The sequence below is a fragment of the Corapipo altera genome, unplaced genomic scaffold (assembly GCF_003945725.1).
Source record: "Corapipo altera isolate COAL_440 unplaced genomic scaffold, ASM394572v1 68, whole genome shotgun sequence".
Lineage (NCBI taxonomy): Eukaryota > Metazoa > Chordata > Aves > Passeriformes > Pipridae > Corapipo > Corapipo altera.
In genome coordinates this window covers 5,941,080-5,958,493 of record NW_020884919.1, presented here as the reverse complement: position 1 = coordinate 5,958,493, position 17,414 = coordinate 5,941,080, and the positions used below count along the sequence as shown (strand labels likewise).

At 41.6% G+C, this 17,414-nt stretch overlaps 1 protein-coding gene across 4 annotated transcripts in view; it reads left to right on the top strand.

Moving 5' to 3' along the window:
- THSD7B (thrombospondin type 1 domain containing 7B) overlaps positions 1-17,414 on the top strand; it is a 308,502-nt gene that overhangs the window by 259,047 nt on the left and 32,041 nt on the right. For 3 of the 4 annotated variants that reach the window (XM_027656313.1, XM_027656314.1, XM_027656315.1), the window contains exons 17-19: positions 6,525-6,530; positions 14,828-14,961; positions 15,679-15,832. In XM_027656313.1, coding sequence (XP_027512114.1) covers positions 6,525-6,530; positions 14,828-14,961; positions 15,679-15,832 — 294 coding nt within the window. The remainder of the gene's footprint in view (positions 1-6,524; positions 6,531-14,827; positions 14,962-15,678; positions 15,833-17,414) is intronic. The other variant, XM_027656316.1, reaches the window with a different exon arrangement.

Here is a 17,414-nt window from a genome sequence, read left to right as displayed (position 1 = left end):
CTGTGGGAGAGGCTTTGATATGAAGCAAATGGAACCTGATTCTAACACCAGCATTGCTGGCTGAAAACAAAGATTTCCAAAAGTGGCTTTGTAAAATAAGCTGAAAATAACCATGGGAGTGTTGCCTATTTGTATGTAGAGCAAACGGTGGCACTAAGGTCACTATCAAACTGTCAGTTGATGGGTATAAAGGCACTATCCTTTTAAACATTGCTGCTTTCCCAACTATTCTGATCCATTACACTTGTCTCACGTGACCAGATGCTGTTACAGGACTTGCCAAAACACAAAGAAACAGCCGAAGTCGAGCCCAGCAGGGTTCCATGTATTCCCTATTGCAAATAACTTTGTCACTGCCTCTCTGTGTGCCTCTGTGCTGCCTCAGACACGTTTTGCTTTGTGTTTTACTTTGCTAAGCCTTTGTAAAACACAGTGAGCCTCTTCCTCTAGTGTTTCCTTTTGTCTTTTTGTTGCCTTTATCCCTTTCTGTGTCACTGCCAGTATTCCTTGTTACCACATTTCTCCTCTTTTTCTTGTTTTCCCTGCAATGCATTTCTGTACAATGAATATTTACCCTTCTTTGCCAGTTGTTCTTTTTCTGTTTTCTTTCTTTTCACTTTTCTGTCAATCAGCTCATATTTATTCTTAGTGATGTCCATGCATATATTTGTCCATGTGCCAGATGCTGTGCACTGACCCGCAGGAGGGTCAGGGATGCGTTGCTAAGCCAGGGGTCCTAGTAATAAAAACCAGCACAAGCAGCTGTCTCAGAAGCAAACCAAAAACCTGGAAGCCTCTACCCAGGAAGACTCTAACTTGCATTTCCAAGTATTCCATCTATTTTACTCACCCCAGAATTACAGTTGAGAAATGGCAGAAGTCACTGATGAACAGCTGCAGCCAAGAGAGTGTTTGCTTTATTTAAATAATTGCTTTTTTTCCCCTCCTCCATCCTGCACGCTACTGGTGCCATTATGACCCTGCTAAAAAGTGTATTCTCCTGCTGAATTTCAGTTCCTCTCTTGCTTAAAATTTAGTAGCTAGAGCTGATGCAGTAAATAAAATATTGCCATCTTTGGGGGATCAACATTTAGGGGATGATACATGGACTGGCTTAACTGCAGTATGCTTCTGATCTATAATGTAGAGCTATGTTTTTTTCACCACCTCTCAAAATGCATGTGAAATCCACCCAAGCATCCCTTCAATCTACAATTTATAAAGTATATAGTGTAGTTTAGTAAAAGTGGTGCTCATTTAATGATTAATATGTGATTTAGAAGTCTTCTGTGGAATTCCTCATTCAGAGATTCTAAGACAAGATCATGATGATGATGATGAAGGTGATGGTCTGCTTTGACCTCTTGTATAACATAAGCTCCTTGACTGCAGGCAAATCCATGCCTACCTATGGAGGTCTGAGATAGGCACCCACCTTGCCACACACTTTGGCTGAATTATCCTGAATAAACTGATCCAGCAGTTAATTTTCTTCATGCTTAAAAAGTTCCCTCTTTTTTTAAAACTTGAGTATGAATTTGTCTAACTACAGCTTTCAGCCTTGGGAACGTAACTCTTTACTTGCTAGTTTAAAAGGAGCTTTTCTAAGAGAAATCTGCTTTATATATTCTCAAAAATGATTAAGTCTCCTCTTCCCCACCTCTCATCTAAACCAAAGAGGTAGGTTCCTTCATTTTGTTACTTTTAGGCAAAATTTTTGGATCTTGAATTATTTTTCTGTGTTTCCTTTAACCACTCTGTCATTATCAATGTTGCTTCTACAATGAGGAACTAGAACTGTAGGGAGCATTACAACAGTGCTGTTAATATTTAATATAATATCAATTCCTCCATCCTATTCCTGTATAAGGTATAAGAGCCTCTGGTTTCCAAAACACAGTCTGGTAGTCTGTGATTTATTCAAGGCAGCAGTGAATAAGCCATCACGGAGCTCAGTGATGCTGCAGATAGATGGTTTCAAGCTGCTGGAAGATCTCTTTAAAGCTCTCTCAGGTGTCTTTTTGCTACTCTGCATCTGGTATGATGCAGCAGAGTTATTTCTTTTTATGGCTCAGTATTGCTATTTTATCTGACAGTGATACCATGCTTTGTTGACAGACCTGCCATCATATAGTTTGTCACTAATTATACTGGTGTTTTAAATGTTTGCCTGTAAAGCAACAGAGGAAATGCCACCACTCACCTTGGCAATTTGATTCTGGTCTTAATAGTGTTACTGTCATCACTTGCCTCTCAGTGGGTTCAAATCCTGCAGATGTCTCATGAAGTTGGGTGCGTGCATCTGGACGTGCTTCCTGAGCTGAATCTATGCCATGGCTCAAGTGGTACCTCAGAGTTTTTACAAACTATGCTTTTGTCTCATTTTACAATACTATTGAATCACATTCTCTTTATGGTTCTCTACAATTTCTGGATCCAGGGCAGTGGTACCACAGAGGGACCATTTGTTTCTCATCCTGTGTTCATGCTGTTGTCTGGTCAGTCTCTTGTCACTGTAGTTCTGTACTTCTCTCTCAACCTATTTTTTCATTCCATTTCACCAATTCATAAAGCCCACTTTGAATTCTCTTCCTGTCCTCTGATTGCCTCACTGTCCCTCTCACCTTGGCAGCATCTACAGTAAGAATCATTTTCAGTCCATCAGCCCCAAATTAATGAAAACAAGTAATATGACTGGATATAGAACATAAAGCTCTGCAGAGACATCTGTGAGGTTTCTTGCCCATTTTACACTATTACTATTCAGAATTTGATTTTCCAGCATTGTACTTACAGAGTATTAGATTAATCCAGGCTGTATTTCCTTAGCCTGAACGGTAGTGTGAAAGGCTTACTAAGGTCAACAGAATACCTGCCATTTCATCCCTATCCACAGCATCTGTTATCCTGTTACCCAAGAACATCAGAATGATTTCGCACAGATTGTTCTTGACAAACCCGTGCTGCCTGCTACTCATCTCCTTGTTATTTTCTGCTGCTTATAGATAATGTCTGTAGGAAAATAGTTTCCCAAGAATAAAAGTTTATATGACTGCTGTGCAGGTCACTGTTTTTTTATCCCTTTCCTCCTCCATCTCTCTCACATTTCATCTTCCAAAGGATACTCAGTATCTTGTCTCCTTCATTCCTAAATAACCCCATCGACACATAAATCACTTCAAGTGTCTCTTCAAGTTTTCCCTCCTTGTTGGCCAAACTTTCTGAGTCAACGCTCATCATAAAAAGTTTATCCCAGCTTTCTTTTCCTTCACCCCATTGGTGATCTTCCATTTCCTACCATTCCCTCTATTGTAAATTGAGAATTTTTAGTGTTGGGCTTCCTCTGTGTGGCTCCTGCGATAGATAACAGTGTTTCCCTTTATTTCTTGGGCTCTTCAGTTCATTTCAGATCTGTCATTCAACTTCAAGTTCTTGTCTCATGCCTTTTAATTTTCCTCTCTTTCTCATCTTGTATGGGCTGAGTGATTACTTTCTTTTAGACCATTTGCATGATCTTTAAGTTACTGTGTCCTCTCGTTTCTATCACATGCTGTTTGCTGTGTTGCATTATTTAATTCTCTAAAAGGTTTCAGGTAGAGTGGTTTGTGTGTACGACACGCTGCAAAGCACAGCTGTGTTGTGTAGCCTCCATATGCATTTTCTTTCTATTTGCTCCCTTTACTTACTGTTTTGGGAAACAGCCTTTTTCACTCCATTATTTCCAGAATCATGGATGCATGAAGGTGGTGCTCTGGGGAATGGCTGAGGTGTGAGAATTGCTGAATCACTCGTGCCCTGACACCCCACTGAACGCTACAGAGCAGGACTTGGTGCACTGGTGGTGGCTGTTACAGGGTGAAGTACCTGCTGGTGCATGATTCTGGTAGGGTTCCGGTAGTCAGACACTCATAAACTCCTTAAAACCAAGAAAACATAACCATGTGCTAGATCTGATGTTTGCAGTGCATGGGCATATGTGCACGAAGAGTTATGCAGTTATTCCTTCAGAGAATCATAGAGTGCTTTGGGTTGTAAGGGACCTTAAATATTGGCTAGTCCAACACCCCTGCTATGGGTAGGGATGTGTTCCTTGTCAGATTTATTCAAAAAACCATCTATTTGGTTTTTATATAGCTTCTCGTTAATCAGCAGTATATAGGCAGTATTGATGTACATTCTTAATAAATACATACTGCAGCAAAAATTCACTATGATCAATACTTTTTTTTTTTTCCCCCTAAATTTTAGTGATGTGCCTATAAATGTCCAGATATTCCTTTCTTGCCACAGTATGACCCAGTGGAATTAGTAGAAGACTTTCCATTGATTCGTGTGGATTTGTACAGGTCCATGTAACGCATTTAACCTCAGACTACGGGTCAGTGTTAGAAATGTAGGAATCTGAGAATACATATTCCCTGCTCTGAAAGAAAGGAACAGAAGAGAGATATCCAGAACTACAGAGACATCAGCTACCCCACAAGGTAGTGGCTCGGAAGCACTTCCCTCTTATCTTTTGGCTCAGGGACAGTATGTGTGCACTCTGATGTTTGAAATAGGTTGGGTAGAATTTAACTTTTGGCTCAAGGGAGCTTTTAGTTGATTAAATATGGATGTTCTTGCAGGTAGAAGCTTGGTTTCTCTCTGCAGCATATCACTTTTCTTGAATGTACGCATTTGAGAAAGAAAACTGGGCTCTTCTGTGCCTAAATCTTTTCTGTCTGGACCCGCCTACAAGAAATACCAATAAAAACTGTCAAATTGTAACAGCTGTAGGATTTCTAAGTGTGCAGCAGTGTGGTTGTAGCTGCCTTCAAATCTGTAAATTCCTCTGCCTTGTCCCGAGGCTGGCCTGTGCAACACTGCTGGGAGGTCTGCCTTACCTGTAGTTATACGCAGAAAATCGCTCCAGTTAATGCCGAGTCTAAGTGCAGTACTAACATCTGCCTGTCTTGGCAGAAAGACAGCTACCTCAAACAGGCGATGCAACAGGCTGTCAAATATGCTGGCTTCTGCAGGAACTTGCTCTTCTAGGGAAATTTTTCCAGCTCCAGTTACTAATCAGGCTGTGGGTGATCTTTCTGAGCTCTGAAGCTGTGGGATTTATCACTCATCCATCAGTGCCTGTCCCGCTCTCCCTGCGAGCATCTGCTTCTGTCTGGATGCAGCTGAGGAGGAATGAGACTTCCTGCTGAGTGGACTGAGGGGAGAGTGACAGTCTCATACAAATGAAACAATCAGGTTTTGAGTTGGTTTGCATTTCTGTTGCTGCTTTTGCAGGAACATAAACTGGACTGTTTCTTGCTGTGACTGCAGGAAGCCTCAGGAGCGGTTTGCAGTTCTCTCTGCTTCCAGCCCTTGGTGTAGCCTCAGAGAAACGTGTTTCAAAAAACATAACTTTCAACTGCCTGGCACTTCCCAGTCTCTTCTATCTCTTGTCTACAGTGCCATCAATCAAATTATTCTTGTCAGCTAACTGGTTTTAAATCTCGTGTGGAAAAATTGTCAGTTCAAGATCTTACGATGGTAAGGACAAACCTGACTGCTCTTGTTGCGCTAATTCATTGTTGCTTAAGACATGAAAATAAACTGATAGAATATCAATTTGAAGCTTTTAGACCTTGAAATGATTTAAAATCTCTTAAAAGAAAGACTAGACCTGAAACTTTGTCTCCGAGGCATCATTTTTAACTTAGCAGGAAGCTCTGATGGTCTTTTCTTTAAATTGCCTATTGTCCAGATGCCCACAAAGAAAGTGCTTCTGTGGGACTGTTTGTGTTTAGTGCTGGCATTTATTTCATTTCTTGTGACAGATGACTTGGCTTCTGGATCTAGTAATTACTTGCTCATATCCCGCCGGGGGAGGTTTTTGACCTACTGGAAGGCTGTGATTTGGTCTGGGAGCACCGGCTGGCTGGGCAGAGTCGCTCAGGAGCCCCGTGTTCTCTAGGCCTGGATGGCTCCTGGTGCACGTCTGTGTGGGCTTTGCTGGGTGTTGCAGTCAGATGAGAGCGGTGGGAGCATGGAACCTCTAGGCTTTACTAATGACAGAGCCACCCAATTAAGATTTAAATGTCTGAAAACCTTTCGTATCTGTTATGATTGATAGTCCGTAATTGTGGGGTGTCTTACCAGATCTCAGGTTAAGCTTAACAGCTTTTTTTTATTAGTTTTTGTTATCCTAAACTTTGATTGTGAGAGACAGTTATGAACTTCAGAGGACTGCTGGATGGAGCTGAATGAACTGTGCTTTATTCTTCAGCACAGTCATACTTTTCATTCACTCACAAAGAAACGTCTGATTTCTGCTTGAGGGATTCTTTTTTTTTATTTTTTTATTTTTTTTGAAAGATGGGGAAATCGAAGAATTGAATGCAGCCTTACATTGTGGCAGTTTTAAGTAGATTTTCTTCCCTTTTTTTAAATTTATTTTGCAATATTATCATATAGCAGCTAAACTAATGAATATATAATTTTCTTTCCTTTCTGCTTGTCATGCCCTGCTAACATGGACCTCTACAAAGGCTCAGGTTGGTGTTGCAATCTGTCTTCATCTTATTGTTCTCATTTAGTAAAAAGGGGCTTTGATGTTGTTCTACATCAATCAGCTTTCTTCCCCCTTACCCTCTTCAAAACTGGATCCAACATTATTACTACATAACAGACTCATCCAGAGAGGTGCCACATTTGTTTGTTACCCCTGAAACTGCAGCAAAATGTGCTGTTTCAGAAACAAGGGACATTGATTTATTTATATTTATTTATTTATATCTACTTAAATTTGCTATGCTTGTCTGGCTTTGTGACAGGGAGGCAGCAGCAGCTGCAGCACCTTCAACTCCTGAAATCTGTAAAATGCACTGAATCTCTCACTAATGAGTTTCTGCCTTGCATTAGACCCCCATATTTGACAACATAGCATTTGTCAATATCTCATCTAGATTCAGTATTTTCTTGGTAGTGACAAAATAGAATTAAAAAATAAAATAAAAAAGCAGAGCCAGAGGAAATGGCCATTTGCGATTGTATTCTCATATCCCCCATTCCCAATTTAACAGCTACAATTTTTGTATAGATCTGAGACTAAATTGTCTTGCCTGAGTATTTCAGGTAGAAATAAATGCCCAATACCTGCAGGGTTATACTTTGTGCTGTGTCCTGCTCCTCAGAGGCTGTAGTGACAGTAAAACCTGGGACGCAAGTTTGGGTCCAGGAGCTGCATGTTCTCCCTTATTTTCTCATGTTGAATGATGCCACCTTGGAATTTTAACCTCTGTGAAAGAGCACTCATGCTTTACCATGTTACAACTTGGTGTTTCTAATGCCTGCACCAATCTCACAGAAAATAAAGCCACTTACTGCTCATAAATATGAATTAATAAACCTTGCTGAGCAACATGTTAGTTCTGTCAGAGTGAGCGGTAATGACTGGGGTTTGAGAGAGCTCGCCTCAATTAACTTTTTAAACAAGGCATTTTCCACTCATTGCACTTAAGAATTTGAAATAAAGCTGTGTCTGACTTTGAATATTTAATTACCCGTTATACTAGGAGCATTTTGTAAAGTCCAGCAAAAGGCTAGATACAGTAAAGGCCATGGTGAGGGAAAGTGGAGCATCCAGATATCTTTATAGCGAGAATACCCTGCTGATTTCCTAATATCTCCTCTTTTCCTCATTTTACAGCCAGAATTTTATGGTGCTGCTTTTTTTGATGACTTCATCCTGAAATGTCTTTATCTGAACTTTTCAGGAGCTGATTTTAATCTGAGATGTCATCCAGTTAGTGCAGGAGATCGGGCATTTCCAGATTCAGTTCCCCACTCCCTTAGGGCTCCCTTACCAACCTGTCTGTAGTAAATCACTCTTTATCCTCAGTTTTCTCATGAGTACATTAGGATTAAAGTTGAGCAGTTTTGAGGATTCGGCTATAAATAGATAATCAAGAGAAGGAGAAACTTCAGAGGCTTGATAAGTGTTTTCGCTCTTTTCAGAGAAAGTGATTTTTCAGCAGTTTTTGAAGTAGTGGAATAGTGGTGAAGGGTCTGTTTCTGTAGGGGCTTCCATACTGCCTGCAGAGCAGACACTGGGAATTGATGCAACTTTCTGTCTGTGCTGTCATAATTACTGCTCTGACTCTGAATTCATATTTTACACTTAAAATAAAATGGATACCATCCCTTTGCCAGCTACAAAATTTTAGACAGGTCTAGGTTTTCTTGGTTTAATTCCAGCGAAGGTTTTCGAGAACCTTAGCGAAGGTTGAAATTGATTTTCTTTTTTCCACACCACAGAGGAGAAAAAAATCACAAACTCCTTTGATTTGGGCATAAATGAAAACTAAAAGTGCTGAATTTACTCCACGAGTATTTGTGCAGGTATCTGCTAGAGGCATAAAAAATTCAGGAATTCCAATAATTTCAGAAGTCTTACTGCATAATGATCTGTTCAAACTTTTGTACTGTAGGTCATTTTGAGCAATTTTTTTTCATTTTGGTGGCTATTTGCAGCATCCAAATACCCAAAGACAAGTATTCATCAGTGAAACCGCTGCTTTGCAAAATCCAAATTGTTTGCAAATTAATTGTCCAACCAGTTTTAATACTGGTGAGTGTTTAGCATATTTCTGGCAATCTTGATCAATATATAAACTAGCATGAAATAAAATCAATTTTATTTTAAAGAGGACTATTTAATATGAAATTTTAATGAGATAATTTCTGTGATGTAGTGTTTGTTAATGTGCAAGTACTTCAGATATACAGTTAATTCTAAAGCTTTTAAGTGCATGCTTAGATCTGCCAAATCAAACACACAGTTAAGTAATTAACAAAGCAAGTACTCCGTTTTTAATTCAGTTTTATAGAATTAAATGATAAAAACTCATTGTTAGAAATTATCTGGTTTGGATTAAACAGAATGTGAAAGCGGTGTTGGTACATTATAAAAGTTATTCAGTTAATGTATAGGCATCTTACAGCCAAAAAAGAGATTTGTGTGAAATAGATGGACTCAACGTAGAAGTCAAATTTGCAGGTTATTACAACGAATGGACATTTTTTGGGATGTATTTCCCACCGTGCTCTGGATCCATTTGTGTCAGGCTGGTTACAGGGGAGTGCTGGCTGTGGCCCAGATGTCACCAAGTGGTGGCCATAAGCTCTGAGAGGAGAAGAGGTTCCCTTTTGCACTGTGACATCCCACTGCTGCCTCCCCTTCTCTTGCAGCCTGGATATGCAGGGCACATAAAAGTGGGTATGCAAACGGTGTTAAAAGTGAGCAAATTGCTGGCCAGTCTTAGTAGGAGGGGTTTTTAAATCTGCACTTGATTTTCCTTACCATTAAGTCCATTTGCAGACCAGAGCAAGTCAGCTCTCCCACCTAAAAAAAGATCTTTTCTAGCTTTAGTGTTACTCAAGGTGGTCTCCACAGTTTAAAAATGAGTTGTTATTTCTTCAGCTGTGGCTGTTTCAGTGTATTAGGTCTAATGTAACCTTGGTATAAGGGCAGCGATGTGAAATGAACTTATGTTAGTGATGAGTTTAGCCCATTTGTATTAGAAATGAATAGCACAGAGGTAGTCCTCAGGGTCTCAGGCAACTGCTACAGTGATCAGTTTGGTTGTTCTAATATAATAAGCAGATATTGACTTAGTTGGAGTGAACACCAAGATTTACTGTCATGAAAGCTAAAATATCGACTGAGGGAAAACCAGAGTCAATATTTATCTTGAGGCACAATAAATCTTGATGTTCACTGAAATATGAAGTCACTATGATTTTCAGAAGTGTTGGACCTCATTGTAGGTGCTCATCAGAAAAGCTACCTAAAGTGTAGGTATGAATTTCTTTCAATGAATCACATCAGTTGAGCAAGTGCACTTGTTTCTATACATCCTTTGCAAGGTCTCTGTTATTCCTGACCTACATTTAGATAAGTTAGAGAACATTGTAAACCACACCAAAGCTCCTTGGTTGTTAGGTATTTGGACTTTTCATTAAAAGGCAAGTATCAGGTATTAAAAGAGAAAATAAATAGATTAATGTTTGTATATCTTGCTGAAGTAACTGTTGACATCAATATTCTTTAGCAAGAGCTCAGGCTTTGCATTGGACTGAATGGTAAATGGCATCTTTTGTTAGAGCAAGCTTTAGCAGCTGTCTCCTATGTCCTTCTTTCCTTTAATTTACTAAGAAGTGTGCCCATCAACTTGATTTTAGGTTTCAGATGTTAAAGTACTATTCTAGAGCAGTTGTGTCTACAAAGAGCGATACAGTGGTCCTGTGAAAGTCAGTGGCAGAGCTCCCCTTGACTTCAGTCAGGCATTGTTTCACCCCTTGATTCATTGAGCCCAAAACCCAGCATGTAAATGTGAATAATAATAGAGGAAAGCAGTTAATTTCCTAAACTGCTAAAAGACTGTGTTAATTTCTTGAGGCAGTAAGGGGTGGAACCAGGCTGGCCCCCTGGGTGCTGAGCTCTGCAGCTCCTCACGGGTCAGCCGTTTGCAGCTTCCGTCATCTTTCTCCCCCATGAACCATACAGAACAACGGGCCTCTGTGCCTATCACATGGAATTTATTTCATTTCTGCCCTTCAGGAGATGGATTATGGTACTACAGCTCCATACATGTGTTGAGGGGCTGAGTCTGAAGGGGTTTGTAAATGCGCTGTCATAGTGGGTTTGCATAAGTTTGGGGAAGGGTGAGCAGCTTATTTTCAGTAGAACTGTTGTCTTTGTGAAGTGGCATAGCTGGTCAAGAAAATTCTGTATCTGCAGCAGAGATACTGGATGGCAAACATGATATGGACTGGGAGACTTAGACTGTATGTGATTTGAAGCTTGGATGCACTCTGTGTTACAGCCAGGGATCCATGGGAGCACATCCCAACCCCATTCCATGCTCAGGCACTTTGGGTCCCTGGGTTGGTGAGGAGTGAGGACACCACATCCCATCCCAGGCTCAGGACAGGGGTGTTCCCGTGGACCTAGGAGGTGAGAAGTGAACTTAGGTTGCCCTGATAGGTAGGACCCAAAGAATAGAAAGCCTTAGGCAAAATCCTTTCAAAATGGAAAATCAAGAGCATCATGTGACCTCCTCAAGTATCACAGTTTCTGGCAAAACTTAGGAATGAAAGATTTGGTTTGATTTTTTTCCCCAATACAAAAAAAGAAGAGGATTTGGAGGTGATTGAAAACAAATTATGGCAAGCCAGGAGAGAGAAACAGGAGGAAAACGTTGTCCTGTGGAGGAAAGGACCACATGCCACATCACTGTGGTTTTTAAATGCAAAGATGGAGACACAAATTATATTCACAGTTTCCTGAATGCATTTCCACAGAGTTCCACCTGTGGAAATCTTGCATCTCTTTGAGACTCCCATTTAAAAGCTTAACGGTGTCCATCGGTGTCTGTTGTAACTTGTTCTTAACAAATCTGTGCCTCCCAGTGATGTGAGGTGGTTATTTACATTTCCCCAGTGTCCCAGAGGTACTACCAGAGATGGCATTGCTCAGTGCTGACACAGGGCAGAGGTTGTTCAGAGGCGAGAGGTGCTGTGTGTCAGGACAAGAACTTAGGAAAACAGGTTGTTCGTAACAGTTATATTTCAGAGTTTTGGTGGTGAGTGTAACCTGGGAATCCTGACCAAAGTGGAAGTACTGAACAGGTCAGCAGCAGAGGTGCTGCAGGGATATGTGGCCAGTGTTGTGTGACCTTTCTCCTCCAGTGCAGAATGGGATGCCTGTCTGTCTGTCTGTCAGAGGAGGAGGAGAGCTGATGGGACTTCACATGTAATCATAGCAGTTTGACACAATCAGACAGCAGATGAGCAATGCTGTATTAATGGCTTTGTTGTTGTGATCCTGCCTGCTCTTGAAAGAGCTCATCTGAAGTTTCACTTCATATTATGTGTATTTGTGTCACTGAATATGGGATTTCTGTTTTGACCTCACATGTTTCCTCAGATAGATTTTAGTTAATGTGGCATCCCCTGCCTGCCCAACATCTGGTTTTCCTACACGGGTACATGCTGCAGGAGCTTTTGACCACCAAAACACATTTGTGGTAAATGTCTGATGTTAAACCTCTGCTGCTATCCACAGGTGGGCTTTGCTGGTTCAGAGAGGTCTGAGGTTTAACAGATGTTAAGGCAGAGCAATCAGAGGTCACTGAGACAATGAGATGGTATTCCCAAGCTCTTGACCCCGTCCTGGCTGCAAGCAGCAGGACAAGCACTGAAAGGCTGTCAGTGCTGTGAACCTGCAGGATTCACAGCAGCATCCTCTAACCCTGAGGGAAGGTTATTAATTAGAACCAGGAAAAGAATCTTAAATCCCCAAAGCCACTGTTTTTGCTGGCCTGCCCCTGCTGCCCTGCTGTGCTTGTGGAGGGAAGCAGCACCAAACCATCAGCTCCCAGCTGCTCCCAACTCTGGCTTTCTCTCCAGAAGTCTAAGGAGCAGGAACAGGCCAGCCAGGTCCTAATAAACTTACTAAGTTTTACCATCTTTGACACTACCCAGTGAGGCACCTCCTCCCTGGGCTGTAGGATTCCTGCCCCCAGCAGCCAGCTTTGTCCAAGTTTCGCTCTTTTCTCTCTCTGGTTTTGCCTCCCCTCTGTTTCTAGGGAATCACTGATCATGCCTCAAGCACACATTTTGCTCTCACTAATCGCCTCCTGCGGACAGCAGTATGTTTTGTCAGGCAACACAGGTAGGCTGTAGTTTTTCCTTCCCCCTGTGGAGCAGGGAAAGTAATAAATACTCCCTGTCTCTACATCCATCTCTGGGATGGATGTCTGTGGGGAATGCAAAGGCTTCGCAGTGCCTGGAGAGGGATTGCTGTTGTCCCCGGCGTGTGCAGGGATGTGGCTGCAGGAGCTGGTGGCTCTCTGGAGGTGACAGGCTGGTGGGGCAGGATAGTGGCTTCGCAGTGGGAGAGTGCTTCCTCTGTGTGCTCCTTTGTACAACAGTTAGTGTTAACGAGCCTGGCTGCACAGCTAATTAGCAGCACTTGTGGTGCTGCTTACCATATCAAGTGTCTGAGGAGCACTGAGATCTTTCAGAGACCTTTGTGCAGGTCCAGCAGGTACTCGAAGCACCACACACCCCCTGAGCTCCCTCAGAAGGTTGTGGGTTGACCCCACTCACTCTGACAGGAACGTTGTTGTAGCAGATGCCATCACTGAGCATAATTTATCCCTGGTATAGTAGTGCATGTTTCTATGTGTTATTTGTACACAGGCCATGAAAAAAGGATTTCACAGAACCATAGAGTGGTTTGGAAATGGACCTTAAAGATCATATCGTTCCAGTCCCCCCAGCATGGGCAGGGACACCTTCCCACTAGTTCAGGTTGCTTCAAGCCTCGTCCAGGTTTGTAATTTGTGCTTAATAATATGTAGGGAAAGTTGTACTAATTGTACTGCTACCTTTGCCCCATTTGTTCCCCTCCCCTTCCTCTGCATGGAACATGATACTCTTACTAGTTTGTGTTGTCCTTACCCTCACCAGTCCCAATTTTGGTTTCTCTCTTTCCTGTCTTTTCTTCTTTGTGTATTTTGCACTTTTCAGCATCTCTTATTCTTCCTTCTCTGCTAAACCTGTGCACAACATGTAAGCAGACCCACTGCTGAAGTTAGTTTCTGACATTTTCTGTTCCTGAGGGGTTTTCCTTTGCAAGTTATCTTCCTTTTATTTGATAGGAAGGTGATTTTCTGATGGGATACCAGTTTTGTTTCTGGACTGATATCTCAATCTCCTTGTCTTCCCACTGCTAAAGTGTTGCAAAGAAGGTTTCTTTATTCTTGTGGCCACAACATGCAAAGTCATAATCCGCTATTTTAAAATGAAGCTGTAAATTATTAAACTTGTGGCTGATTTTCTTTTGAGGGGGTAACTGGGAGGAAGGCTATTGATTTATAGTTATTTTAAAGGTGAGAATGAAATGGCTCCACAGCAGCAAGGCTGAGGAGATCTTGGTGTGTGGAAGAAGAAATTTTAGGTGCACTGTATTTTTCCAGGGCAGCACATGTGCTTCGTACAAAGCAACAGGGAATACTGTATCTTCAAATCAGCTTCTGCAGGCAAGCCAGATTCAAAATAAATAACTTTTATTCATCACTGTAATAGAACTGTTGATGCGTTCATTTATTTAAACCTAAACATCTGCTGAAGTGTTATATCTCAGTGTGCTGCTTTTAACAACCTGAATATCTGGCACCTTTTATCAAGCTTTTGGCTGTATTTTTCTCTCTACATAGATACCATAGTTAAGGTGAATACACTATTGTGTTTGATTGGGAGATATGTTAGAGATAAGTCACTTGTATGGAAAAAAAAGCATTTACAGTTTTTATGTATAAAAATGAAATTTGTGGGACGCATGAAATTTCGTTCTTTTATAGTAAATGACTTACAAGGATATGTTAGAAGCAAAGGTAAATGAGTGCTGATTTTAAGTTTCTACCTTCTGAAACACGAAAGGATGTGGTACATACAGTCCTGGTGAATGACATATGATAGATTGTACTGAGAGCAGGCAGAGCAAATGAAATTGTAATGGAGTTCCTCTTTTGGCTCAGGAAATAGCTGTTATTTATCCTGTTTCCTAAGATGCTGCATGCATACTGCTCTTTATTATATACTTAAAAATCCCTTGGCAAGTCAATAATGAATAAATGAACTTAAAGCTATTACAACACCCTTAGCATAAGGAGTGTAAGCCAGGATACTTTTCAGTGTGCCTTTTCCTGGGCTTGGCTGAGGTGTTTCTGCAGAGGTGCTAACCTGGATGGCTCAGCTGAAGTTTGGTTCTTTTTCCTGGCAGGTGCACGAGGCAGTCCCATGCTACAGCGAGTGCAATCAGTATTCTTGGGCAGTAGAACCGTGGTCTCCGTGCAAAATCAACAGCGAACAAAATTCCCTCCACTGTGGAGAAGGAATACAAACGAGGAAAGTCAGGTGCGTGAAGACAAAAGCTCAGGTACTCCAGATCAAAAAGAGCTGATATGTACTCGAATAAAGCTGGAATATCTGACCGTCTGACAGTGAGTATGTTCCTGAGTCCAGTGTATTTTGATGAAAAGAAACATGTGTTTATGTGCAATGGTTTAAAGGAAAAGCATCTCAGAGATGCAGCCTTGGTTTTTCAGGAAGACAGCATGATATTTAAATTAGAATTCTTCAACCTAAATGCCATGTATACATAAAGCTCCCTGAGGTACCTCCATATTCTGATTTGCTAACATTTTCCCCAAGTAATGGCACTGCACGCACCAGAGTGGCATTCATTATTACTGAATATTCATTCCCCAGGCATGGGGAAATGCTTAGTTATTTCCAAATGTTCAGATGTTCCTAGCAGGAGCACAAAGGTTTGTTCTTGCTGGTTGTCATTTTCTGTTTGCTCCTCTGTCAGCCGATCAAAGTTAAAATCCTTCTGTATGAAGTTCGAAATGTTTATTTAAAATGTTTATTGTTACTGAAGTCTGTGAGTAACAAAAGCGTGTTGTGCATGTAGCTGGTTTTGATTTGCATTAACATGATTAATTCTGCTTTTTGACCAGCCGTGCTGCACATAGCTGTTGTCATGTCTGGTGTCCCCTATGGGGTCGAGCAGACTCGTTGATATCCATCACATCTGTGGTACTCTAACGAAGATTTCTGTTTTCTGTGTAGGTGTGTGAGTACTGCTGAGGACCATGGAGGGGAGACTGTGCCCAATGCTCTGTGTAATCAGGCTGAAATCCCAGACACAGTGCAGAAGTGTAGCTTGTACTGTCCCAGTGAGTGTGCAGTGTCTGACTGGGGACAGTGGAGCAGGTGTCCACAGGTAGGCCCCTCCTGCTTGTGTCACTGACAATGTTCCTCTTTGTTTGTCCTTCAACCATTTCATGGCATAGTTATTTTCTAGGAAAGTAAATTATTTTCTGAGGGATGTCAGGCCTAATGGATCCTGCCATGTGGTTGAATCTGGAGATATTTATATCTCTACAGAGACTGAGCTATAGAAAGTTGGTTAGTGAAACACATAGTTATTACTGTGACAGTTGATTCGACACATCCTTCCCCGTGATCTACGGGAGAGGGCCTACACAAGCTGAGTGGGTGAAGGGAGCAGTATTCAAGCTGCAATAAGGGCTGTCTGTCTGAGGAAATATTTGCAGGAGACACCTCTGTCAATGATGCACGACTGCCATAACAATTTACTGGTAAACTGTGGTGGTGACACTTCTCTGGACAGGTCTTAGTCCTGAGGGAATAACAGCTCTCCCCTCCCAGCAGACACTATTTCTGTCCAACGTCTCCTCCTCCTCAAAACCTTGAGGGAAGATTTGAGACAACAGCAGCAGAAGGGCATGGCAGCAAGATGCCTGAACAATTTGTCATGTCATGAAACTTGGTGAATTATGCAGGGATTCAAGCCACTGCCAAGTGCTCTGTGTTTTCCTAAGTGTGCAAGATGGAAAGAAGCTGCAAATTTTGTATTGTGAAACCTCTCTGGCCGCAAAGCATGTGATTTCAAACCTATTGTTTCTCCCTGATGGGTGTTGAAATAGGTGCCGGGTTTAATCTCACAGGGTTTTTTTAACAGACTTACTTGATGTATTTAAGTGACAAACATATATTCATTGCCCCTGTGTTAACAGGGCCATTATCAAAAGTCTGAGTGGTTATTGGACAGGTATTTATACTACTGCTGACACAGGTAATTTCCTTCCATAATATTTTGTGTAGCGTATCAATATACTCGGTAAGAACATGTCAAATAAAATCTTGTGTTTCATTTCCTGCGTTCACCTCCTCCTGAGCAGCATAGCTTTGATGAAGTATAACGCTCTTGCAACCCATACAAATGCTTGGATACCTTTCAAAGTCCCACTGTGGTTGGGCTGTTTCTTTGCCATTGACTTTTTCAGACATAGATTTTCCTCATTTTTGCACACAGTGAACTAATGCAGAGATCCTTGAGGCCATTGGGTGTATTTCAGATGCCTTGGTGACAGATCAAGCAGAAGAACTGCTTGAAGGTTTATTAAGACACCTAGAATTTTTGCCTGGAGGCTCCTTTTTGCCAGTGGTGAAGCCTTCCATAGCCCACAGAAGTAGGAAAGGGAAGCCCAGAGCTCGTGGGCTGCACTCCATCAGGCAGCACAGCTCTTGGCAGGCACAGGGCCTCATGCCACAGTCCCTGTGTCTCCTTGTGCATCCTTTTGCCACGGTGGATGTTAATTCATAAATGTGAGGGCATCTGCATGCCAATGCAATTAACTGAACAATATGTTTTCACAAGCTGTTCTACAATGCTTTGTTGTGAAACTGAGATGACTGTGTGCCGACGGAGCATGTGTTTCAATAGTGCTGTCCAGATACGAGGCAATAAACAGCTTGAAGTTTTATGGGCAGAAAAAAAC